We start from the raw sequence: 26,959 nt of genomic DNA, 5'->3' as shown, positions 1-26,959 counted from the left end.
GTGTTGAGCAGACAGCCTTAAAGCCTATTAATCCATTCCATTCAGCACCAATAATCATAAGTGGGTTCTCCAAAGGAAGTGTTAAAAATAGGAACAACAGGCCCCAAATGGATTTTCAGTCTCTCCAGGAATAAAATCTCTAACCAGTCCATCTGGAATTACCTGATCCATACTAATAAAGTAATCTGCCTGATAGAAACCTGCCTTTCCCCAAAGGAAGGTGATTTTGCCCGAAACAATCCACTTTTTGCTAGAAATTTCTTTTTTCTGCTCCCTTCCGCCTATACAAACCTCTCGTGGTGTACAGCTTGGGGCTACTCCCTATTTGCTGCACGGAATGCTACCTGATTCATGAATTGTTGAATAAAGCCAAAGAGATCTTTGAATGAACTCAGCTGAATTTGCTTTTTTAACAGAAAGGAAGAACTAACATTTATTAGATGCCTACTGTATGCCAGTTGTTCTAAGACTTACTATTCTATTTAATCTCCCAACACCACTGTGGATTGATCATGTTCATACATTTTTACAGCTGAGAAAAACAAAGCTCCGAGGTCATTCACATTGCACTGTGCTAGGTGTTGGGCATGTAGTAATAAACATGAGAGTCATCATAATAAAATAACAAATTATAAACATTAGAATCATAAATAATAAACCCAAGAGACATGGTTCCTGCTTTCAAGGGGCTTAGGGTCTAGTGGGAAATGATAGACACTTAAAAAATTCTTACAAAAATAATTATTTTCCCACCCCAGCTTGGTGGGAATCAAGGAATGCATCCCTGAGAGCTGAAGAAGAGGAAGACAAAGGAGATGGGAAGAGGTTGAGAAAGGAAAACAATTTCTTGTTTCCTGGCAGAGAAAATGGCAGGAGAGTTCTCAAGATGAGAGAACATTCAGTTACATACCCGAAATAACACAATTTACAAGCAGTCACACTGGGTTTTTGAATCGTGTGCTTTCTGACTCCAGATTTCCCCAGAATTCATGTCCTCTCTACTGCAATGCAATGTGACCAGCTGTGCTTCAAATCTACAGAGGACAGTAAAAAAAAAAAAAAAAAAAAAGACCCAGGTCCCAGAGATGATACTCAGTGTTTCCCAGGCTAGTCTGATCATAAGAATTGCCTAAGGGTGGCTTGTTTAAAAAAAAAAAAAAGATTCCCCAGGTCCCATCCCTACGGGGAAATCAAACTTTAACAAATGCCGCAGGTGATTTTTATGATCAGACAAGTTTGGGATACGCAGAGTTAAGGCTTCAGAAAACCTAAAACCCAACATGCTAGAAGCTTACTTCACTGCCACCTCCTGGACATTTTTAAGAACTGGGTGCTTCAGGGGGGAGGGGGTGGGGGAATGGGATGGACTGGTGATGGGTAGTGAGGAGGGCACATATTGCATGGTGCACTGGGTGTTATATGCAACTAATGAATCATCGAACTTTACATCGGAAACCGGGGATGTACTGTATGGTGACTAACATGATATAATAAAAAAACATTAAAAAAAAAAAAAGAACTGGGTGGAGCTCCTTGAAGTACTTCAGCCTTCCAAGAAGAAAAGAAATGGGGATACGAAAAGAAAGAAAACTCTCTGGAGCTCAATCAAGCAGGCAGTCAAATAAAAACTGTTCCCCTTCCTTTCTTGTAGCTTTCCTGTGGATTTTTACCGTCTCTCATTCCGGGTTAAGCAGTGTCTTCTCAGGATGGATTATGTGACTCCTGTCAAAACCAAACCCGTTCCCGGACCAGAAGGCTCAGTAACGTGCTACTGATTTGGAGTCACCACTAATTAAGGAGTTGAGGAGCGTAACTGAAGCAGCAAGATAACAAGAAACTATAAGCCTTGGCTTTCATCTGGGAGAGGTTATGGATTTAGAATCCAAACACTGAGGTTCAAATCCCAGACCTACCACTTACCAGATGAAACACAGACGAGTTAATGAACCTCTCTGAGCCTCATTTTCCCCAACTGCGAAAGGGGTTATTAATACCCCCCCTCCACAGAGTGATTTCTGAGGAATATGTGAGATAATGGAGGTGGGAGCCTGACACCATCAGGTCCTTAACAAATGTTTGTTCATAAATAATAAAACGGGAGTGAATTTATAGCCCAACAAGAGAACTGTGCTAATATGGAACCAAGAGTTAATAAAGATAAATTAAATTAATAAAAAGGAGATTTGCAGGCACAAAGCACTGATTCTAAGGTATGTTCTGAAAAACAGGCCCTTCCCGGGATACGGTGGATTGAATTATAATGTGGTTCTCTGGGATGCGATGTTTTAAAGCGTGGGGGTGGGAGGGAGCTTTAATGTGCTAATTTTTGTTCATTTAGGCAACAGATTTCCCAGGAGCTGGGCAGGACTGAACCAGTTTTCAGAAAAGAGAGCAGACTTCAAGCTGAAGTGACATCAGCTCAGGGGCTGAAGAACTGGGGGAGCAAAGCGTGGGGCGGGGGGGGGGGGGTCATTCGTCATAATAAGGCCATACCACTTAGAAGGTGCTTTACATGACTTTCCTTTCCTGAGACAGAAAACACAGGAGAAGTTTGATCAAGGCTGTGGGGCGGACACCAGGGAAGGACACGGAGCCAGAGTCCAGGGTCACAGAGAGAGCAATCTTGCCTCAGAAACACAGAAATGAGCAGAGCCGACAGTGTCGACTGGACTAATCACCTCACAGTGACTGGATATCAAAGACCTAAGGACTGAAGCATGTCAGACACTGAGGTTGGGGCCATCGCAGACGCTCCTTCTCTACTTAAACCAGAAAGGCCACAAAACCATCCAGAGGCGCCGCTAATCATCAGATGTTTATGCAACAGGTAAAACTTACTGCACATTCAGGAAAGTTCTACAGAATCCCCTAAAACACAAGAGAGACCCACAGAGTGGTACGGTCATCAAGACTTGAGTTCAAATCTCGATTCTACATGACCTTGGGCAAGTTACTTAACCTCTGGGAGCCTCTCCCTTTCTTTGGAAATCAGGGATAATATTTTTCACCTCTGGGGCACCTGGGTGGCACAGCGGTTAAGCGCCTGCCTTCAGCTCAGGGCGTGATCCCGGCGTTATGGGATCGAGCCCCACATCAGGCTCTTCAGCTATGAGCCTGCTTCTTCCTCTCCCGCTCCCCCTGCTTGTGTTCCCTCTCTCGCTGGCTGTCTCTATCTCTGTCAAATAAATAAATAAAATCTTTAAAAAAATATATATTTTTCACCTCAAAGGTTTACAAGGATCAAATGAGATAACCTATGAAAACTACCTAACACAGAGAAAGCACTCCGCAGTGTTTGCTTCTCTGCCACTCAAAACCAAACCAGCAAACAAAAGGACTTGGTTTCTGTTACAGTCAATCCAACTTCTTCGATGAGCAGGGCATTCAGAAAGTTGGTTGACAATGTGTTTATGTGGGAAAACAAACTCTCCAGCTAAAAGCCGATTTGCACTGCTTTATAAATCTGCCAAATATCCCTGCTGGGGAATCTGGAATCCAAGCCATCTTGGGAAGAGGAAACAAAGGTCTGTATTAGCAAAGGCTTTAAAAATGAAGAAACGATGTACTTTATCTCTCGCTTTCTCATGACAAGCCGGATCTCTAATTCCTAATCCTTTCTCCCCACAATGGTTACTAGAATGAAAACATTCCCCATTTTAATGAATGCTGGTTTTGGGGGTTTTTTTGGTTTTTTGTCCTACAGACAGTCTCACACCAGCACACGAAGACATATCTGCGAGGGGATGGCGGGCGCAGCTTTATCGAGTGGCAACACCTGTAGATGGCCACCTGCACGTGGATGGGGCTCCAGATAAGTAAGTGGCGGGACACCCACACTGCGGGATGTCGCTCAGCCGTAAAGGATGCAGTAAATCAATTCATGCTGACGTGAAACACTAGCTAAGTTCTCTTGTTAAATGGAATGAAAGGTGCAGAATAGAGCGCATCATAGGAAAGCATTAGGTGAAGAAAAAGAACTATTTCTACACGGATGCCCGTGCCTGCATATCTCTGGAAACATACCAAGAAACTGCTCACGGGGCTTGCCTTTGAAGAAGGGAACTGAAGGTGGGATGAGAGACGTATTTTTCAGAGTTTACACTTTTATACTATGTTGATTTTTTTACCACGTGCATGTTGCTAAGTTTTCATCGATCAATGAAACTGAGAGACACGGTGGTGATGAAGACACTGACGACTAGAATGGTAACACAGTGTGTTGGGTTACGCACCAGGGGCCTTCTCTCTCACCCATCCTCTGAGGTGGGGGTTATTATCCCCATCATTCAGCTGAGGAAACTGAGGCTTCAAGTTTGGACAAGTTCAATAACTCCTCCTAGTCCACACAGCTAGCAAGGAGCAAAATATGGATTGGAACCCAGTTTGGACAGACTTCAAATCCTTCTTCATACTGCGCTGAGACAGAGCCTGCAGGCTGTTCCCCAAAATGCATGTCCTCTTCTTTCTGGACACAACACTAGTCTACATTCCTGGTGTCCCTTGCTGTGACAAAGCCTCTCTGTGACCAAAGTTTAGTCAGGTTCCTCTGAACGCTCTGTCCCAACTAGGCCTCCACCTTTGGCCCTCCGTGTCGGTCTCCGCAGGGCCCGGTCTTAGCAGTTTAGCAAGACTCCCCCACCCAGGATCTGATCCCCCTAGTATCTCATCAAATTCCTCATCCTCCACCTTTGGTATCTGGTACCCTTGGCCTGCTTCAGCAAGAATCCTGTCCAACCGGTTTAGCCAGCAGCCCCCCTTGCCCCCAATGTTTCTTCTTGGTGATTTTCCATCCCTTCATCCCCAACGTGCTCCTTGGCTATACATTCCCACTTGTCCTCGTGGTATACAGAATGCAGCCAGGCCTCTTTGCCTCTATTGCAAGAGTTCCTGAACAAAATCTGTTTTTACCACTACTGCCCAGCTCTGGTTTCCTTCGATGAGAGTTAAGTGTGAGTCACCGAGCACCTACTACGAATCAGGTGTTATCTGGCAACACAGGAAGGACTAAGATAGTCCCTACCTGTGCAGGGGGGAGACTTCCCAAGTATTTGAGCCTATCTCCTCAGGTCACGTCAGAGACATTTCAAAGCAAAAGGAGGATGGCAACTTTGCATTTGTTCCCGACTAGCCAGCTATGCAGTCAGGACAGGTAACAGGTCAGGCTGGGGACCGGAAGCAGGGCCGAGGAAGGACGAGGGGAGGGGGTGATCGCTCTCCCGGGTGGAGGAGGGCGAGAGCCCCCTGCTGGACGGCCCCAGAGAAGACCCAGAGGCATGACCCCCAGATAAAAGCCTCCTTTCCTGCCAAGAGACAGGAGGACAGAGAGAGGAGAGCTAGCGGGCTGGGCTCGCTCCCTCACTAATGTGTCTCTCCGCCCCTCTGCGGCCAGCGGGGCACACACTCTCCCACTCTTTCAGGTCACAAGCCCCCCTGGACACCTGCTGTAGGCCAAACACTAGACACACACACACACACACACACACACACACACACACACCCCACTACCTCTGCCCTCAAAGTGCTCAGAGTTAAGTGTCCATAAACAAATCATTATCCGCATGAAAAGCAATGTATACAGAGGAACCTACCAGGTGCTAAGAAGACACAGAGGAAGCAGCAGCTGCTTCCGCAGGGACGGCGGGGCTCATGGCAGAGCTCACCATCGGCTGGATATTGAAGTGGGGCTCCAAGGTCAGCGGGCGGGGGATGGGGGGAACAAAAGCTATTCCGGCCCAAGAGGTCAGGGGAAGCAAGGGTGGCGGCACCTGCCTAACCTGGGCTGTTAGGGTAGAGCACAGCTGGCGTGGAAAAGTAGGGAGGAAGCCTGGCAGGGGTGAGGCTAGCCGGCTAGCAGGGGGAGATTTTAAGGGCCTTAAATGCTTTGCCAGGGTGTGAGTAGGGATTTTGAGTGTGAGAACATCCACCCCACAGCCTGTCACCACCAGAGGGACCTCATCCTTTGGCTTTTGCTTCCAAAATCTCCTCTTAAATGTGGCCCCCGAGAAGGAAGCACAATGAATCCGCCATCTACTTGCTCATTACTAACCAGCAAAGATCTCGGGATGGAGTCAAAATCATCTTCAGGGAGAGCCAGACAAGTGTCCCTGAGGGGCAGAGGAGAGGAGACAGGATAAACGGAAGGGGAAGCAGCCAGACGGTGGGAGCAAGGCGGGCGACACTGGGCACACGCAGCCCGCAGCCCAGAGCCCGGCAGAGGGGCAAACAGACAGGGTCCTGCCCTCGGGGAGGGTACGGTCGGGGCTGGCACAGGTTGCTGACCTCCACGCCATTCATCCTTTGCACAAAACTCAATCCCTGCGTGTCTGGTGGAGAGAAAAGACTGCAGAGGGGAGGCAGCCCGGTGCAGTGGAAGGAGCGGGCAGCGCGAGGTCAGGCCCAGGGTTGATTCCGGCTCTACCTCTCCGTGGCTGGTGTCCCCTCCAGGCCCTTTCCTTCCTCGCCTACCAAATGCACAGCATCGTCTCTACTGGTCAGCGGCGCCCATGCCCGAGCTTCTAACCGGAGTCTGGCTCAGAGCGGACCGGACCCTGGAGGCCCGTTTGTTCCCTTCCTTTTCCCCTCAGGAGAGGGCCATGCGTGTGAATAGCCTCTTTGTTCTTTTATTTCCACATGGTCTGAATTTGATTTAACTCTGCATCTTCCTCCTCAAAGAGGTTGAAATATATCATTGGTTACTTAATGGCCCTTCAAGCACTGAGGCCTTTATTAAATAGCAGCGTGATACCCATGTGATGACAGTGCCGGGGGCCCACAAATCTCTCCCCACTGCTTTGGTGAACACAGCTTCCCGCCACCCCCCTGGGCCACCGGCTCCTTCTGCCTGGAAGGAGACTCAGGGAAGGGGGCACCCCTGCCTGGAGGGCTCCAGGAACTGGAAGGCGGAGGCCCCTCCCTCACCAGAAAGGAAGACAGTGGTCCCTGGGGCGAAGAGACACCAGCAAGCCAATTCGCCCCTGGCACAGCACCCACCGCACCACGGGACAGATGGCGGACAGTGCACTTGACTTGGCACGGACAAAGACCTGGGTTTGAGTCCTTTGGCCAGCCCAGCCTTGGTTACCTCATCTGTAAAGTAGAAGGCATAAAGCCCCCTTGTCTCAGAGGGTGGCTGGGCAGCTCCTTAAAGTGACAGCAGTAACTCTGCCGCCCTGCGGCAAGGAGGCCTGTGGTCCTACCCTACTGGTTTCTGCAGGTTGACTCGGTCACAAAGTGCCATCTCCGAGCACTTGCCACATGCCAGAAACTCACCAGGAAGTCACTCTCCCTGCCCTCAAGGAGGCTTTCCCTACTTCCAGTTCACCCCCAAAGGCTTCATACACCTGCACACCACAGCCAGAGGGGTCTTTCCAACATACGGAGGTGATTTCTGTCACACACACACACACACACACACACACACACGTTTACAACTTCCCAGGGGTTCCGCAGAACTCTCAGTTTGCAGTTAGGACCTTCATGTCTTGGCCCCTGCCTACCTCTCAGGTGGGTGGCATCATCCCTCACTGTCCCTCCCACAAATTCTGTGTCCCAGCTGCAGGACAAGGTTTGCAGTCCCCCCAAGTTCCCTGTGTTCCAGCTTGCCACCCCGTTACTGGGCTTGCTGAGCCGAGTCTGAATACGGGAACGCTTGCTCAGCCCTCTCCTCCTTTCAGACTCAGCGCGAGGCTCCCTCCTTAGGATGCTTCACTGAGCCCTGCATCTGAGTCCTTCGCCACTGCTCTTCCTCCTCCACGGAGTTGTAATAACTAGAGAGTGAGCTCCCTGCGGGGAGGGGCCCCCAGGGGGTCATCTCCTTGTTTGCCAAGTGCTCAGTGGAGTCCATGGTGCAAAATAAGGGCTCAGGAAATGTCTGAGGAATGAATGAAAAACTCATTTCAGCCTAGGTGAACTGAAAATCTGACGGGAAAGGAGAAAATTAAACAAGCCGTAACAATGAAGTTGACTTGTGCTATGATAAAAGAGGCCTGAAGACAGAGGAGGACGGACGTAGGCAGGAGGAGAGAAGATCAACACAGACTAGCAAAAATAGCAACACCTCACCAATCTGGATCTCCGCTAACTCACTTATCCAGAAAGTAGCGGGAACCCAGAAAGAAGGATTAGAGGCTACATAACAGCCAAAATATGTCAAAAAGACTGACTCCTACTTCCCGGAGTGCCTCTGACACACGAGTGTTTGCCAAAACCTGCAGGTTGACCTCATATCTCCCCACCTCTGCCTCCACCACATTTCCTACAAAACTTCTAATAGAACCCTGAGCATCTCACACTGGACTCATCAGCTATGTCTGCTCCCCCGAGACTGGGGCCTCCAAGGCCACCATGTGTGGCTTTTTTTAGGTCATGCACAAGGGGGCCAGGACGCTGGTCACATGCAGGCATCGTTCATGTTTTGAACACTTTCCATACATTTATAATCCATATATTTATATTTTTTACTCTATAACAAATGAATTATTCATAAAATGTTAGTTATTATATAATATTTACATATTATCATAGGAAAAGGACTTATTGATTTAAACGGGGGATTCAAAAATATTCTGGCTCAGGAAACAAACATCAGATGATTTTATTTGACAATTTTATAGTTATGACGAGAATCTTCTGGCAAATGGTACTCGTCTTGTTTTAACAAGAAAATATGTATTGTTCCCCTTTGACAAACTGGATTATCAAAAGACTGTTGATCTCTTTTTTTTAAAATTTTATTTATTTATTTATTTGACAGAGAGAGAACACGAGTAGGGGGAGCAGCAGAGGGAGAGGGAGAAGCAGGTTCCCGCTGAGCAGGGAGCCCGCCAAGGGGCTCGATCCCAGGACCCTGGGATCATGACCTGAGTCAAAGGCAGACGCTTAACTGATGGAGCGACCCAAGTGCCCCAAAAGACTGTTGATCTAATAACACCTAAAATAGACTGTGTTTCTAAATTAGATCTGCTTTTACATTGGATATACAATTGGTGAGTACTTTTCATTTTTTTGAAAAACTCCTCATTGGTATTAATGCACTAGTTAAATCACAGTGCAGTTCAATTCAGCTGATGTTTGCTTCTTGTGCCAGAATATTTCTGAATTTTAAGTTAAATCAACAAGTATTTCATTACAATGCTGTGTAAATATTATCTAATAACTAATTTTCATGTATCATCAATAATCCATTTGCTGTAACAAATTCATCATTGAGATGTAAATCATATATTGACTCATCTAATATTTTTTTCCTTGAGGAGGGGTACCTTGTTCTCATTCACACAAAAGGATGGTATGGCCAGTAGTGGCCCTGGTTCAAGGGCAGGGATGGTGTCTACTTGTGTCTTTTTTTTTTTTTAAGAGAGAGAGCATGCGCAAGCAGGGGTGGGGGCAAGGGGCAGAGGGAGAGGAAGAGAATCTTCAGCCGATTCCGTGCCAAGGGAGGAGCCCACATGGGCCCCATCTCACAACCCTGAGAGCATGACCTGAGCCAAAATCAAGAGTCTGATGCTCAGCCGATTAAGCCAGCCAGGCACCCCCCACTTTTTTTAAGTAGGCTCCACACCCAGCATGGAGCCCAACAGAGGGCTTGAACTCACGATCCTGAGATCAAGACCTGAGCTGAGATCAAGAGTCGGACACTTAACTGACTAAGCCACCCAGGCACCCCTAATTGTGTCTCTGTTGCCATTGCCTTGAACAAGGCTTGGGGCACAGTGGACGTACAACATATATTTGAATGAATAATGGAGAACTTCAAGGCCTCAGGATTTAAAATCATATATGTATGCTCTATTTCACTAGACTTCCTAGAAATACTTCTGTACATTCTAATGGAATAGTATTGCATAAACTCTTGAACAACCCTCCTTGGTGACCAGCTGAAGCTTATTCAACTGTCACCCAGCGGGGACCATTCCCCTCTCCCTTTGTTCTCTAGGCACAGAGTACTTTTTCTGAGAAGTCTTAAGAGTAAGAAGCTTTCACAGCTATCACATACCATTAAAGGAACATCTAGACAGTCATAAAGTTTAGTAATTTCTGAGAAAGTGTCATAAAATCCAGTAAGAGGGCAAGGCTTTGAGTGAGTAGTTTCAAATAGAGCCCGAGGTTCCTTAAGAAAGGAACAAGTGCGCAGGCTAAAGAAAGCTGTGTTATCATGGAAAGTAAACCCAGCCCAAACCGAAGACTTGCAGGGGCTTACAAACAGCTGGTTCTCTATTTCTGGCTTGAGTTCTGTGATGCCAGAGATAGGATGAGTTCACTGCCTGGAATCCCTTTATGTCATTTCCCTTTAAAGAAAATAGTCACTTTGAAGGTAGTCCAAAAACACAACACTAGAACCATTACTGATTACACAGTTCAATTCAATTAGCATTTGCTGAATGCCTTCTCTGTGCCAGGCACTGAAGAACTCAAAGACAAATAAGACAAGCTTCCTGCTACTGGATATCCACAGTCTAGGGGGAGAGACAGACCATCTCAATCAACAGTCTTGCCCACCCAGCCCCATCCTGTCCCAGGCAGTACCATCTCTCCCGAGGTATAAGACAGCATCCTAACTTGCCTCTGCCTCTACTCTGGAGCTCCAATCCATTCCCCAGAGGGATATTTTTCAAAAGGCAGGTAGAAATCACCATTCCCCCTGTACACAGGGAATGGTCTGTCTCCACAGTGCCTGCTGGCAAGGCAAGCATCAGATTAGAAGCTCCCATATCAAGCCAGGCCCTATTTGAGGCCACATCCTCAGTGGGTGAACCAGAAGAAAACCTGCCTTGTCTTGGGTGTTGGCTCAGGGAAGGGGAAAAGAGCATCCCCTTGGAATGCCTAATCATACACATGCAAGTCTGGAGTCAAAATTTATATTACGCCTATAATCTTAAAAGTCTAAGATCAAAAATTTAGTTTTCAGTCTTCTAGGTTAGTAGAGCCCTCTGAGCCACTGGCACAAGATGAAAATCCTCACTTTAAACTCAGGTCTCAGAGAATTATCAGAGACTAGAGTTCCAAGGAACATGAGCTCACTGTCAAAAAAGAAAGGTCTAGAAATATCTAAATCGGAATCCCAGAAAGAGAGAAGCAAAACAATGGGTAAGAGACAACATTGTAAGAGAAAACAGATGAGAATTTTCCAGAATTGATAAAAGACAGCAAACCTCAGAGACAAGAGTCCCAACAAATCTCAAGCAGAATAAATAGAAAGAAATCCTCACCCAGGAAGTCATCATGACACAGACAACATTGAAGACAAAGAGAAGATTTTAAAAGCAGCCAGAAGGAAAGACACTTCACCAGCAAAAGAAAAAAGTCACCTGAGAACTGACCTCTCAGTAGCAAAAACAGAAGTGAGTAAACAGTAGCATATTCTCAAAGTGCTGAGGTCACACAATATCAACTTAGCACTGTACATGCAGCACACTCTTTCAAGAATGAAGGTAAAAGGAAGGTAACTTTGGACAAACAGAAACAGACAGAGTTTATTACAAATGGCCCCTCACCAAAGGAACTTCTAAGAGATTACTTCCAGAAGAGAGAAAGTGATCCCAGAAGGAAGGTCCAAGTTGTAAAGTGGAATAATAAACAAAGCAAATGGTAAACGTGGGCAAATCTAAAATACACCAAGGCTTTGTAAAAACTAATAATAATGTCTAATTTGTAAAGTTCAAAAAACGGATAAAGTAAGAGAGAAGTAATATGTTGGACAACAAAAGTATGTAAGTCAGGAGGGATGCAACCAAAACGAAATATCCTAAGATCCTTGTGTTGCTAAGAGGAGAGGAAAGATACTAACTTTAGACTTTGTGAAGTTAGTTATACACATATTAAATTCTCTAGGGTAACCACTAGAAGAATAAAAATAGGATGTATAGGGGCGCCTGGGTGGCACAGCGGTTAAGCGTCTGCCTTCGGCTCAGGGCGTGATCCCGGCATTGTGGGATCGAGCCCCACATCAGGCTCCTCCGCTATGAGCCTGCTTCTTCCTCTCCCACTCCCCCTGCTTGTGTTTCCTCTCTCACTGGCTGTCTCTGTCTCTGTCGAATAAATAAATAAATAAATAAATAATCTTTTTAAAAAAATAAATAAATAAAAATAGGATGTATAACTTCCAGACTAGTACGGGGGAAATGGGAAACGGAAAAGTCAATTCAAAAATATATGAAATCCATAATCAGAGAGGGAAACACTAACATAACTCTTCAGTGGTCAGACAAAAATATCAGGGCTATAAAATTTGTATAATGCAATCCACAAGCTAATCTGAAATATATATGTAAAATACTGCATTCAGTAAGTAGAGGATACACATTCTTTTAAAAAACAAATAGAACATGACCATTTATTAGGCTATAAAGCCAAAAATTGGAAAACCGAGAAATGCAAGTAAGGAGAGAGAACAAGAGAAAGAGAGGAAAGAAAGAACATCCTTTAACCACAATGCTATTAAGATAGAAATTAACAATAAAAAGATAAGCAGAAATAATCTCATATGTTTAGAAACCCTTAAAAAACCACAAAGCTAAATAACTCACAGGCCAAAGAAAAAATCTTCACGAAAACTGCACTAAAAGGTGATTTTTTTAAATGCTACATGGCAAAACTGTGGGTGCAGCCAAAGCGGTACTTAGAGGCAAGTTCGTACTTTTTTTTTTTTTTAAGTAAGCTCTCTGCCCAACATGGGGCTTGAACTCATGCCCCCAAGATCAAGAGTCTCATGCTCTACTGACTGAGCCAGCCAGGTGCCCCAAGTCTGTAGCCTTGAATGTTTTATTAGAAAAGATGATAAGCTAAGCATTCAACTTAATGTCAGAAACAGAACAACATAATAAGCCTCCAAAGTAGAAGAAAGGAAATCATAAAGAGCAGAAAGCCATGAAATAGAAAACAAAAATAGAATGGAGATGATCAATAAACCAAAAGCTATTCTTTGGAAAAACTAATCAAATTGAGATCCGTATAAAGTACCGTAAGTGACTAAGCAAGGGTACTTAGCCTAGCCTGGGGTGTGTGGGAGTGGAGGGGAAAGACTTATGGAAAAGAGGAGGCATGAGCTGATCCTTGAAGGATGTGTAAGAGTTAGCCAAAGAAAGTAAGGGAACATTCTAAGGAACTGGGAAAATATGACCAAGGTAAAGGGGAATGGCACAGCATGAAGGCTTAAGAGAACCGCACACAGTGCGGTGTTAGTAGCGGATAAAGCTCAAGGCCTGAAATATGTGAAGGAAGTCTAGAGAAGCTTAGGGCTCAGATATTAATCAAAAATACTCAACTGAGTCTTTACTGAATACCCAGTATCATAGGCTAAATACATGATTATATTTTTTAATGCTGGCAACAGACAACTCCATGAGGTACAACTGTATTACGCCCATTCTTTAAATAAAGAAACTGAGATTCAGAGCAAAATTTCCCCATGGTAACACAGTGAGTTATTTCAAACCCATATCTGCATGGTTCCAAAGTCCATGCTACACTACATCTCAGGTCATGGAAGTCTTCCTACGCACCTTTTATAAGGAGCCTGAACTTTATTCTTGAGGCAAATATTCAAATTTATCCCACCGAAACCAAAACTCACTCTTAGGGTGAAAGTCTGGAATGGCATTACAGCCACCACGACTCTCTGCCACCTGGACAAAGTCCACTTCGGACAGGTGTCCAAAGAGTCGATGGACCAGTCACAGGCCATATTGCAACGCAGAGCGATCACAGGAGGCACTGGGCTAACGTGAGTTCCTGAGGCATATTTACAATTACGACCTGGGAGGCAAGTACTGTTCAATGACGCGAACTGGATAAGCACACGGCACTTTTTCAACACCTTTATTGAAATACAATTCACATACCACACAATTCACCCATGTCAAGGGTACAGTTCAACAGTGTTTAGCATAGTCATGGAGTTGTGAGACCATCAGCACAACCGATATTAAGACATTTTCATCACCCCCAAAGAGAAATCCTATGCTAGCAGTTCGCGCCCAGCTTCCCCAACAAAAGCCTCCCCCACCCTAGGCAACCACTAACCTACTTTCTCTGTACAGGTTTCTCTATTCTGAGCGTTTCATATAAATGGAAACACATCGTGTGTGGTCTCTGTGGCTGGCTTCTTTCACGTAAGATGTTTTCAAGGCTCATCCGTGTTGTGGCAGGTATCTGTGCATTCCTTTAATGGCCAAATAATATTCCACCGCATGGATAGACCACGTTTTGTTTACCTGTCAGCTCATAGATACTTGGTTGCTTCTGCTTTTTGCCTATTGTGAATAATGCTACCATGAACATTAGCATGCGTGCTTTCTAGTGAACATACGTGTTCATTTCTCTCGGGTATATATCTAGGAGCAAATAACTGGGATGTAGCAATTTCACGTTTACCATTTGGAGGACCTGCCACACCGTTTTTCAAACGGCATTTTATATTCCTACCAAGACTGTATGAGGGCTCCAATTTCTCCATAGCCTCACCAACACTTATGATTTGCCTTTTTAGACATCCTAGTAGGTACAAAGTGGTATTTCATCGTGGTTTTGATTTTCATTCCCCTAATGGCTTACAATGCATATGAGACAAAAAGTAATTATCCATAATATTTATAAACCAAGAAGAAAAACATCAACATGAGCAAACTATAAACATAAACAACCCAAAAGATAAATGAACAAAGAATCCATTTAGGGATTCCGCAGTAGTACACAGGCCTAGTAAGTCTACAGAAAGCCCGACCTCACTGACAAGCAGAGAAATGTAAATCAGAAGGACACATTTTTACCTATCTGTTGGGCAAAGATTGAGAAGATCACTAGGAGACGGCACTGCAGAGGAGAGGAGAAGACAGGCACTCTCAACATTGCTGGTGGCATCTGATGGTGGCCAGCAAAACACAAAGTGCGTATACCGTCTGACCCAACGATTCCTAGGAATTTATCCTACAGAAGTATTTGTACAAATAAACACTTACTGTCTGAACAACGATGTCCACCGTGCCTTTCTTTGTAATTGCAAGGAGGAAGTGTGGAAACGATATCCATCAATAAATTTTATGAGGGCATATCCGTAAAGTGGACTAGTAGATTGTTATTGACATGAAATGCACCTATACTTACTGGCAGAGAAAGATGTCCACGCTAAAAATCAGCTGCCGAACGCTACACATATTGTTCGACGGCAGCACTTAAAATCATGTAGGTTTGTATTTATACCCTCTACATGGATCTCTGGCATCTCCACATATGATTCATAGTGCGGTGGTCGTCAGCACCGTTCGCCGGGTATTTGATTATCCCCTTGATACCCGCATGGTAGGACCGCACACCCCCAAGCCCTGTGAGGTTAGCCATGCCATGTAACGCTTTGGTGAATGAAATGTGAGCACAGTCACTTCTGGGTAGAAGTCTTAAGTCAGTGCCCAACGTGCCCATTCCCTTCCCCTCAGCGACTCAGTGGAGCAGGTGTTGAGCTGGAAGCACGGGTCTCTGGATAATCAAAATGTTGAGCGCCCCCCCTCCCTCCCCACCAACCCGCACGGAATCCCTGAGTATGAGCGAGAAATCAACTTTTTGTTGTTATTAAGCCCCTGATATATTGTGGTTGCTTGTTACCAGAGCACAATTTAGTTATCCAGACACATTCAGGAATAAGAAAAAATTCTGGAAAGATACATACCAAACTGTAACAGTGGTGTTGCCTCTTAGGGAGAAGAGTTAGAAAGGAAGGGGATGGGGTGAGGAGTGGGGGTTTAGGGGGCTTATTTTATATACTTGGGGACTGTATACATTTTGTATAAGCACATATTGCTTTTGGAAATTGAACGAATTTATTTATAAGTAACCTAAGATGTCCAGAAAATTAACCATTGTTGCTTTTTTAGATTCCAATAAACCATGGTGCTGACACAACGAGAAATAAAATTCCCCTATAAGCATAAAGAACAAAATAGGAAAACTGTCCTTCATAAGAGTTCTAGGCAGACGGACAGAAGGACTTTCTGGAAGAGTAACATTCTAGGGAATCGGGATAATGGGCACAGGAGAAAAACTGTCCTATTCTTCCAGCCCCATGAAGAAAGAGGAGGTTTATTCGGATGACAGAGAAGCAGATGGGGATAGAGAAAGAGTTGTCAGAACTGCCTGCTAGGGCTTACAAAGGCATTTATAACAATTACTAGATAATGGTTCAAACACACCCAGGGAAACAAACACGCACACAAACGGCAGGCGAGGCAGCTGTTACAGCCAAGACACAACGATGTGACGTGAAAGGAGAGGTATTAGTCCACCTGGAATAGAGAAACACGATTACTGTTCTCTCTAGCAAAACACTGATCTTTGCAGAGGAATCTCAGGGACGTAACTTGGCTGCAGGGGAACAACCACAGGAAGGGAGGAGTTCAAAACTAATGAAAGGACAAGCAAGGTTATTTGCCTGTTCACACCAGCATGTTTCTGTTATAAAACTTAATGGAGATGTCACAGAAATTCACTGGAGGGAAAGCCCAACACGTATTCCGACTGGAAACACAGGCACTTTAAAGATTTCCTGATTTAACCCTCCAAACAACCCTGCCAAGTATGTGATGTTCATTCCTAGAGATGAGAAACCTTTGGCTCAGAGAGGTAAAGCAAGTCGTCCACGGTCACAGAGCCAAGATTCAAACCCATGTCTCGCTATGGTCTTTCCAGAGTCACTGGGGAGGACTTCAGGGATGACAGTAAAGAATCAAGAAATCAGCCCAGGAAATCCACATCTCTTCCACGCAGCTAGTGGGTAAAGTCACAGACACAACCTCAATCCTCCCTGTGAAGTCAAACAGCTGCAGTAAGTTTCCCACGGTGATGTATCTGATGATTAATACACCAAAGTGTGAGGAAAGGCACCAGGTTCAAAACAGCGGCTTTAAGTTTTTCAATTAAATTCACAGAACCTTAAAAGTATAATTGGTTCAAAAAGTGTAAGTCCATGTTATCTTTAACATTTTAAACCTAGACTACATCACGTTGACATTCATTTAAAATGTAACTGTCCTGGGGCACTCGGGTGGCTCAGTCAGTGAAGCGTCTGCCTTTGGCTCAGGTCATGATCCCAGGGTCCTGGGATCAAGCCCCACATCGGGCTCCCTGCCCAGCAGGGAGCCTGCTTCTCCCTCCCCCTGCTCTTGCATTCTTGCTCTCTTGCGCTCTCTTGCTCTCTCTCTCTCTCCTTCTCAAATAAATAAATAAAATCTTTAAAAAATTAAAAAAATAAATAAAATAAAATGTAACTGGCCCTTATCCACAGTGACCTGTATGTGTTTTTGGTATTTGCTGCATCCCAAGAGCCCAAATACAGTCTGGCACAGAGTAGGTCTCAAAGTATTTATGAAACGATTCCAATGAGCTGGTCATAGAAATTGTGGTTAACCAGTAACCTTTACATGCAGACCAAATTCTATAATCGTTTTTTCTAGTTTTTACAAAGTAGATCAAATAACCAATGTTTGTAATTGCTCAAAGGAAGAAAAACGGCTAACATTTACGAACTACGGACAGCGTGTCAAGCATTGGGTTAAGGCAATTTACATACATTCCCTTATTTAATCTCACAAAAATTGTGCAAGGCAGGTGTCACTTGACTTGTTACAGGTCAAGAAACTGAGGCTCAGATTCTATATTTAGTACACGATCGGCTGGGTCACACAAGTCATCAGTAGCGAGGATTTTCACTCAACTGCCTGAATGCAAAGCCCGTGCTCGCTCCAGCGCACAACGCTCTCCCTCTAGAGACGGCACATAAAGAGTGGGCAGTTACTATTATCGTATGTTCTTTTCAAAGAATAGATTTAAAAGAGAAAGAAAATGTATGACTGAATTTTTGCGTTCAACTTCTGCTGGTACAAACCCAGAATCGAGAAGGCTACCAAAATTGAGGCTATTTACCATAGAGGGTATGTTTACATAACATGGGAAACAGCTCTAGCAATTATCGGCTAAAACACCAAAATTTTAATTTGTCCTCCCCATTGAACTTGAATATGAGCCCCTGGAACTCGTTTTTTAAAGGACCGTTTGAGGTGTTAGTGTGGGTTCGTGAAGCTACTGCACATACCGTGCTGTTCAAACGACGGCGGGAGAGAATTGTGATTTTTACGGCAATGACAGGCTCCACTGCAAAGGAAAAATTCTGGGGGACGAGGCATTAAAATAGCATGTCTGCTGAAGGGAGAGCATTTGATGGAGTGGGATATAAACCGTCCTTACATATAATGCTGTTTTCAAAAAACGAAATGTAAACTGCAATGACTATCATTGAGACGAGAAAGGGAGGTGAGATTAAACTACCCAATTTTTCACTTTGTCCTCCACCTTCTTCCAGAAGGAATGAGATGCAGCGATTCACAGAGCAGATCACATTCCATAGAGGAGCAAGGCAACTCAGCTCGGCAAATGGCACCCGAACTGCTTCTCCTCTGTGGGCAGCAACAAGATAGGAATTGGAAGGTGCAGGCACCAAATGCTCCCCCGGCCAGGCAGGATATATTTCAACGTGTTTTATTTTAAGTCCTATTTGCAATATCGCTCTCTTGGTTCTGAGCGACTCCACTGTCATTTGAGAGTTATGAGTCAGACAAATGGGAGGGTTAACGAGTGGAGAATTATAAAACACACCAACAAGTGTGCTTTGGAACAAGACAGACCACTATTTGAACCCTGACTCTCCCCCTTACTTGCTGTGCCCACCTCAGTGTCTTCAAGCATTATCTGGGACTAATAATAATAGAGTAACTCCTGGCAGGGTGGATTTTAGCAAAGGATTAGCAAAGAAGACAGTGTAGGGTTGCACACTGGTTCCAGGCACAGCCCCTGGGTGGTTTTACCAATTGTTACCTGTGGCCTTGGACTAGTCCTGCACCAACCTCTCCCTAAGCCTCAGTTTCCTCATCTGTAATTTGGAAATGATAACAGGATCTACTTCGGGGGTTGCGGTAAGGATTACATAAAACAATCTATAGTAAATGTCTGATATAATTTTTAATGAGCCTAAAACACTTAGTACAATGCCTGGCACTTAACAGATATTTAATAAACAGGAACTAATATTATATACGTTATAAATAGGACAATATAACAAGTGTAGGCATCGTCTAAAGAAGGGTGGATAAAGTTCAGAAAACGACCCATGATTTGGAGTCTCTGAAACAAAGAGTTCACACTGTAATAGATCTTGGGACAGGGCTTATGCAAGCTAGTATCAACAAAGGTCCTTCTATGGAACTCTCAGCGCCCTCGTTCATGTGAGCCAGCTGGTGGCCATGGCACCACTGTGCACGTATACACAACCTATATCTCCAAGGAGGGCAGCTCATAACAAGCGTGGCATCTATTCTCCTTGGTGTCTTTTCCCTAAGGTTTCTTTACTGATGGTGTCAGAACCGCAAACGAATACACAGGGGATGGAGAGAGAGACTCATGCAAGTGGAGGAAGACCATACAAGTCCACAAATATTCACTGAGCATCTACTCTGGGCCAGGAACCACCCCTCTCTTTCATGCTGCAACTTCAATAGTGACTCCACAAAACTGATTGCTATTCTAAAATAAACTTTCGCCTTATCCATTAAGTTCACGAGCCGACATTTGTGAATTTTCCTTTGAGAAGCAAAATCAACGTCGTAGACACGGTTGGATTAGACCTGACCAGAGTGGACAGAACGGAAAACAGAATCATCAGAGAGTTGGCGTGGTTCACCTGGGGCTGAGAGAGTGGGCAAGAGAAGCTGAGGCTATATATGGCGAGATCCTGTAATCATATCAGGCAGAAGCTCAAGCTTCTTGGCGTGGCCTCCAACGTCCTCTGTGATCTGGCCCCTTCATCATCTCTTCTGCTCTCCCACACGCTCCCTATGTTGCCATCATCCCATTCTGCACACAAAAGCTGATCCAGGCTCCCTGCCTTTGTTCCTACCCTGTATGCAATGGCCTTCACCCATTCAACGCCCAGGCTCGACTGCCAATTGTGCGCACGTCTGTCCCTCACAGTGGGGGCTGCTGGAGGGCAAGGAGTGAATCCCAGTCACACCTAGATCTATAACTCCAACCCAGGGTCTGCAGGTAGAGATCCAGTAGGAAACAGTGAGAAGAGCCCAGAAGTGAAGGCTGGTTTCAAATGGGGCATCTGTTTCAAATGCTAGCTCCGCCACTAATCAGCCATATGACCTTGGATAAGTTAACCTCTGTGTACTTCAATTTCCTCTTCCGTAAAATGGAGACAATGAGGCACTTCAATGGGTTGCTGGGAGAATCAAATCACTGTAGATACATAAAGCACTTAGAAGAGTACCTGGCGCAGGGGAAGGGTTATGTAAGTCGTCACAGTAGCTGACATTCACAATCACCGTTGTTAAGTGTATGTGTAATACAGAAAAGTGAAGAAGGAAGGGAGTCCATGTCCTGTAACGGAGCAAATGTTGAATTCGCACACTGGCTACGTGCTGCCCCTCACTATGCACTCACAAAGGAAACACTTCTACCCTGGTTGGTGTTCATGACCTTATTCTTAACCTGGGCTACCCGCCCACTCCTACCAAAGCCGGCCAGCTGGGTACTCCCAAATCCTGCAGCAATAGCACAGCATGACACACAAGAGACACCACGCAATCCCTTGTGTCCCAGCCCCCAGGGGAGATATGCCTGCTCCTTGAACATCAGGGCTGAACGTTACAGATGATCTTGTCCAACCTCACCCCTGTAACAGATGGGGAAACTGAGGCCTGGAGAGGTAGTGTCTGCACTTTGTTAGTACCTGCTTTATACATGTTACTTGTCATACAGTCCGCTTTATGGTAGGTACTAAAAATACCATAATCACAGTTTAAAGCCGGAAGGAACTTAAAGTTTACCCAGTCCAGTACTTTTGAAACTCCACATTCTAGGGTATCAAGATGAAATGTGAGCTCTGTGGCCAGTTTCATCATTCGGTGAATATTTATTGAACACCTACGATGTGCCCCAAGTCAAACACCATTCCTGCCCTCACAGGAGGTCCAGGACCTCACAGACCATAGGGAAGAGTGATATTAAGTGAATAATCACGCATCTAAGAGTAAAGTCCTATTGCGGCGAGTGAATTTGTTTTAAAACATACCAGAAGGAGCAACTCCACTTACATGCCAATATGCTTTCCGAGCGAGAAGAAAAAGGCAGGGCTGGGGTTGGGGCGGGTGGGGGGGAGTTACAGGTACTGCCTGGAAAGTGCCCCCTACACTGGGTTCACCCGTACAAGGGTCTCAGGGAGACTAACATTACCATCATGCGGCTGCCACAGGAGAGCCTGGGAACCACTAAACTAGCCAGCCCAACCTACCCCCATTTGATAGGCAGACGGAGAGGCCTTAAGAGTTTAACTCACTTGCCAAACTAGCAGAGCCGATAAACTGAAGAAACTTAAACTCGTGCAGCGGCTCTCAGAGCCTTCCAAAAACAAGTTCACATCCCACAGCCTGGCCCACGGTCTGACCCCTGCTCATTTCTCCAGCCTCACCTCAGCACCATCCTGCCACGCACTCATATCCAGCCACACTGAACTACATGCAGAGCCCCAAATGTACCTCCACTATGCCCATACTCTGTCCCCTACCAGAGATCCAAAGTCGACAGCCCCTAAACAACTCCCACTCCTTTTCAGCACTCAGAAGTCAGCTTACATCTCTCTCCTCCAGGAAGCTCTTCTTGAGATGGCCTTCCTCTTCTCCCACAGCGCTCACACCTTGACATAGGGACAGGGAGACACGCATCACATAGTGTATTCATCCATTCAACAAGAATTTATTGAACACCCTCTATGTGCCAAGCACCCAAGGACACAGCAGTAAGTAAAGCCCCTGCCCTCGTGGAGCTTACATTCTAATAAGGGAAACAGGTAATAAACAAACAATACACAACATAGTGTCCAGTAGAGTTTAGTGCTATGAAAAAAATTTAAAAAATAAGAGCAAGGGTTGGAGGAGGGATCACAGGGGAAGGCTTCTCTGAAGAGGTGGCATTTGCTCAGAGATCGAAAGTGACAGAGGGAGCCATGCAAATAACTGGGGAAAGAGCATTTCAGGAAGCAGCAGCAAAGACCCTATAATCACTGCAATGATTTTCTTTACTTGTGTTTTATCCCTTCTGAACTATAAGGTCCTTGAGGGCAGAGGTTACATCTTAAGCGTCCTTGATGCCCAGGGTCCAGCATCCACAGCCAACACTCATAGACTGAGTCCGTGAACCTGGCATGCATGCTTGCTGGTTTCTGAGTCCTGGCTCCATCTCTCAAGATCTAGTCAGCTGCATGTCTCTCTCTCCCACAGGGCTAAGCTAAGCACAGGCCCTCCTTGGGCCAGTCAGGCTTGCCTGGTTCTGTGGTCTGGTTTCAGTCCTTGATTCTCATTAGGACCATGGCACTGACAAGTCCTCCAAATCTATGTTGCTCTGGCCCTCATATCTCTGGCCCAGACCTGGGATCCTGTTCAGAACTGGGAACCCTTCTTCCAGGTTTCCTAGGCATGGAAGTCCTCTTCTGAATCCCAAGCCCCAGGCCTGGAGACCCTGACACCAGGGGAATAGGGAATGGGGAGTCAGACTCCTCCAGTGGCTAACCCCTACCGACCTGGAAGTCTGTCCTGCCTGATTCTTGACTTCCCTCCAAACTACATGACTCCTTCCTGTTGGGACATCAACCTTCTGACCTCATCAGTCCTTTCTATGGCCATCTCTCTGTGTGTTCCAACTTCATAAAACCATTCCTGAATGTCTGCCATAGCCGAAGCACAGAGCTAAGCACCTGAATCTTCATGTTGCCTGCTGCAGAATCCTGTTCCATCAGCAGACCATCCGAGTCTCCCCTAAATCACAATCCCACCACTCCTGGCACCCTGTTAAATAGCCTTAGAAGCTGAAAATAAAGTCAAGTGGCTTTATCCAGTCAGCCAACTCCATCAGGCACCCCTCTGTGTCACTGGTGCATCGCAGCCCCCGCCAGCTCTAAAATGGGTTCAGGGATGAATAACCCATTCCTTCATTCACCCTTTCACCCACCGCTTACTGACATGCACTATATGCCAAGCCCTGGAATGTAAAGTACAGCTCCTGCACTGATGATGATGGTGGTGGCAGTAACACCGACGGAGGAAGAGAGAGGGGAAAGGGTGGTAGACGAGTTACCAGTTATTGCACACTTCTGCGTTGCTCTAATAGGCAGTGAGTCTTCTAATACTAACAAGAGACAAGCATTATTAGCTTCACCTCACAGAAAGGAAACAGGCATAAGAGGTGAAACAACTTGCTCAAAGTCACACAGCGAAGTGGCAGGGTGTGGTGAGACCCTAAGTCTGTCCGCCTCCAAAGTACCAACTGTTCAACTGCCACACAGTAAGTGCTGAATAAAGAGAACTTAGATGAAGAAGTGAAAGAGAGGGTACCGGGCCCCCAGGACCTAAAGCTGGTGGAGGAGACAGACAGACATATGAGCTAAGATCTGCAATGGAGGGGAGCGCTGATGGTTAGAAGCCAGAACTGTAGGGGAGCCAGGGGAAGGAGTGGCTAACTTGACCTGGAGCGGGCTGAAAGCCTTCTGGAGGAAGTGACTTTAGGAGCCAGGCCTTGAAGGATGAGCACTTGGAGCGTGGCGCTCAGCAGCTCAGCCCTCAGCCCTGGCCTGGGCCGCGGCAGGTCCTCCGAGGTCGAACGGTCCACCCTCCCGCCGTGCCCACGCGGCCGGGCCGGGCCTCACCTCCTTCCACTTGAGCTGGCGGATGCTGATCTTCAGGGCGTCCAGGGAGGTCCTGGCCTTGGAGCTGTCCACGGTGACCGGCCTCTGGGAGCAGTACTCGTCCGCCGAGCGGCCCGAGCTCCGCCGGCAGCCCCGGCCCTTGCTCCGGGGCTTCCGGTGGGGGCAGAGACCCCGAGCCCGCGCCGGCTGCGGCTTGGCCAGGGGCAGCGTGGGCGCCGGCCGCGGGACGACACGGGCGTCCCCCTCCTCGGCCGCGCGGGGCTGCGCCCGGGCCCGCTCCTTGGGCTGCTTCTCCCGCGCCTTGCGCTCCGGCTCCCCAGCCGCGCCCGAGTCCACGCCGACCTGCTCCGCCGCCGCCGCCGCCGGCGCTTCGGCCACGGCCACCGCCTCCGCCGCCCACCCGGCCGCCAGCTCCTTCTCGGAGCTGCCCCGCTGCATGGCGCTCAGGGCCGGTGCCAGCGCCAGTGCCACCGCCGCCGCCGCCGCTCCGCCGCCCCGGCCCGCGACCAAACTGCCGCCGCTGCCACGCGCTCCCCGCCCGAGCCCGTTGCCATGATCGCTCAGGCTTCGGTTGACAAGGGCAGTCGCCTCCTCGGGACGGGGCCCGGGAAGGGACAATCGCCGCCGGAGCCGCGGCGACCTCATAGGCGGCGGCGCCCACGTGATCAGGCCTGTCACAGAGGCGGTGGCGGCCATCTTGGAAGAAGGCGGAAAGCAGCCTGGGCCCGCCCACCCGCCGGCGGAGATCGCGCTGGCTTTCTGCGGGCGCAGAACTTGGAGAGGCGGAGGGGAGATCGAGTTTACGAGCGTGTTGTGCATTTGTGGGGCTCCTGACCCCGGGGGCTGCGGAGGAGAGACGAAAATCTCAAACAAGAGGCCCACTTTCCCCCACCCCCATACACAGTCGTTGGAATAACTCCCTCGGAAGGACGAGGCAGAACCTCGCCGCGTGGAGGGAACTCCACGGTCGGGAAGCACCTCAGCCTGATGATGGACCGGACCAGTCCAGGCCCTGGGGGAGCAGCTACCCGCTGAAAGAAACACCTGCTGATCCTGGGAGAGCTCCCGACGGAGAAGGGAGACATCTCTCCCTGCTCTGAGAGAGCGCCCCATGGGCTGGAGAAGCCATGGAGAAGCTCGACACATTCCCAGTCAAGCTGAGGGCATTAACACCTCTTTTCTTATTATGTCATTTTTTTTATTATGGTGAAATAAACATAAAAGTTACGACTTCAACCTTTTTTAGGTGTGCAGTTCGATGGCATTAAGTGCATTCACATTATTGTGTAAAAACCATCACCAACATCCATTTCTGGAACTTTTTCAACTTCTAAAGGGAAACTCTGTACTCATTAAACCCTAACTCCCCACTCCCGCTCCCCCCAGCTCCTGGCAACCACCATACTACTTTCTCTCTATGAATTTGACTCCTCCAGGGACCTCATTACATACAAGTGGAATCATACAATTTTTGTCCCTCTGTGTCTAGATAATTTCACTCAGCATAATGCCTTCCTGGTTCATCCATGTTGTAGCATATCTCAGAATGTCGCTCCTTTTTAAGACTGAATAATGTTTTGCTGCATGAATCTACCACATTGTCTCTACCCATTCATCCGTCAATGGACATTTGGATTGCTTCCACCTGTTGGCTATTGAGAATAATGCTCTGAGCATCGAGGCACAAATAACATTTCAAGCCCCTGCTTTCATTTCCTTTGGGTTGTAATATATCTCTAAAGCCAATCCAAGGAGAGGGTTCTCCCCTCTCACCTTAGGGAGCCACATTTGGTTTTTGTTTTTGTTTTTTGGGTTTTTTTTTTTTTTAAGGGAATGCAGTTGGGAAGGTGTAACAGCACCCCAGACTGAAGACATATAACTGCACGCAGGTGGCCTCTCTTTCTCACTCATCTCCCCTGGTCTCTTGTTTCTTTGTTTTGGCCCAGGGACTCCAAGCCTAAATAAACGGCCTTGAAATGCACCAGTCATAAACTCAAGAGGTCCAAACGTCCTTTTAGCAGCAGAGGGCGCTCTCATCTCTCTCTGGAGGCCACCGTGGTTTGTTCCTGTGTTTAAGTATAGTTATGTGACTGCTTGTACCTCAGTTATCTGGGGTGCTTATTTAGAATGCAGGCTCCTGAACCCCAAACCCGGAGATCTGGATGCAGAACATTTGAGTGGGACTGGGAGTCTGTATGTTAAATTAGCTCCTCTGAGGAGTCTAAGGCACCCCATGTCAAGAACCATTGATCTAGTCTGTCAAGTCCTCCGGAGATCCTTGGAGCTGTCCGTGGTACCAAAGAGAAGTCCTCATCACCCCCCAATCTCTCTCCACCAAACTACTCCCCCCACCAAATCCTGTCTCTCCTCCTCCATCCCTGGTCTCATCAAGGGGTATTGCCTTTATGCAGTCAGCCACACCGAAAGTTGCAGAGCCTTAACTTATTCATCTCCCTGGACTCCTAAAACCAGTCCATCTCCAAGACTTACCGGTTTTACACCGTAATGTCTCTCTCATCTTTCCTCTCTTGTTCATCCTTATTACTGTCCCAGTTCAGGCCTTCAGCCTGGACCATTGCACCAGCCTCCTCATGGGTCGCCCTACAGGGGACCTCACTCAGATGTCTCCATCTTGGATAAGCTTTCCTCAGAGCCCACAACAGAAAGAGTAACTCTCTCTACCCTTCTACTGACATACATGATAACCCTCTACCATGGTCTGTCCGTCACACTGTATAGAAATCATCTTAGCCTCCTCCATTAGTCTGGGAAGGAACATGTCTGGTCTGATTCATCTCTATAATGTCATTTCCAGGGGCTAGAACAAAGAGGTCCTCAGAAAGTAGTGGGAATGCATACTTTAATAGTTGTTTTCCACTTCATTTGCCAAATTTGGAAAGGCCATTCCATGCAGAGATCTTCATATTCATCTGACCTTGCATCTCAAAAATCTTCTGCCTCAGGGCCTTTGTACATGCCCTTCCCCCTGCCTAGAACACTCTTTCTCCAGAACTCTGTCTACCTCTTCTTCAGCATTTAGTGTAAATGATACATCTACAGAGATACCTCTGATTTCTCAATCTAAATCAGTCCTCTTCGGATGAAATAGCGATGCAAGGAGAAAAACAGGAGGAATCACAAGGCAGTGTACAATTAAGTGCCAAATAAGGCAAGGAGTAAAAAAAATACTTAGGAGTTCAAGGAATGGAGAATTTACTGTGA

At 46.7% G+C, this 26,959-nt stretch overlaps 1 protein-coding gene across 2 annotated transcripts in view; it reads right to left on the bottom strand.

Annotated features, from left to right (window-relative positions):
- The window catches only part of TTLL11 (tubulin tyrosine ligase like 11), a 228,776-nt gene extending 204,334 nt beyond the window's left edge, over window positions 1-24,442 (bottom strand). The window contains exon 1 of one of the 2 annotated variants that reach the window (XM_045791020.2): window positions 23,738-24,442. In XM_045791020.2, the coding sequence (XP_045646976.2) occupies window positions 23,738-24,433 (696 nt within the window). In that variant the 5' untranslated portion in view covers window positions 24,434-24,442. The other variant, XM_087869397.1, reaches the window with a different exon arrangement.
- Between the last annotated feature and the right edge of the window lie 2,517 nt (window positions 24,443-26,959).

Source organism: Ursus americanus, chromosome 18, assembly GCF_024610735.1.
Source record: "Ursus americanus isolate L20-20 chromosome 18, mUrsAme1.1.p, whole genome shotgun sequence".
Lineage (NCBI taxonomy): Eukaryota > Metazoa > Chordata > Mammalia > Carnivora > Ursidae > Ursus > Ursus americanus.
Note: the sequence above shows the minus strand (reverse complement) of the source record. Positions and strands in the feature narration are given on the sequence as shown.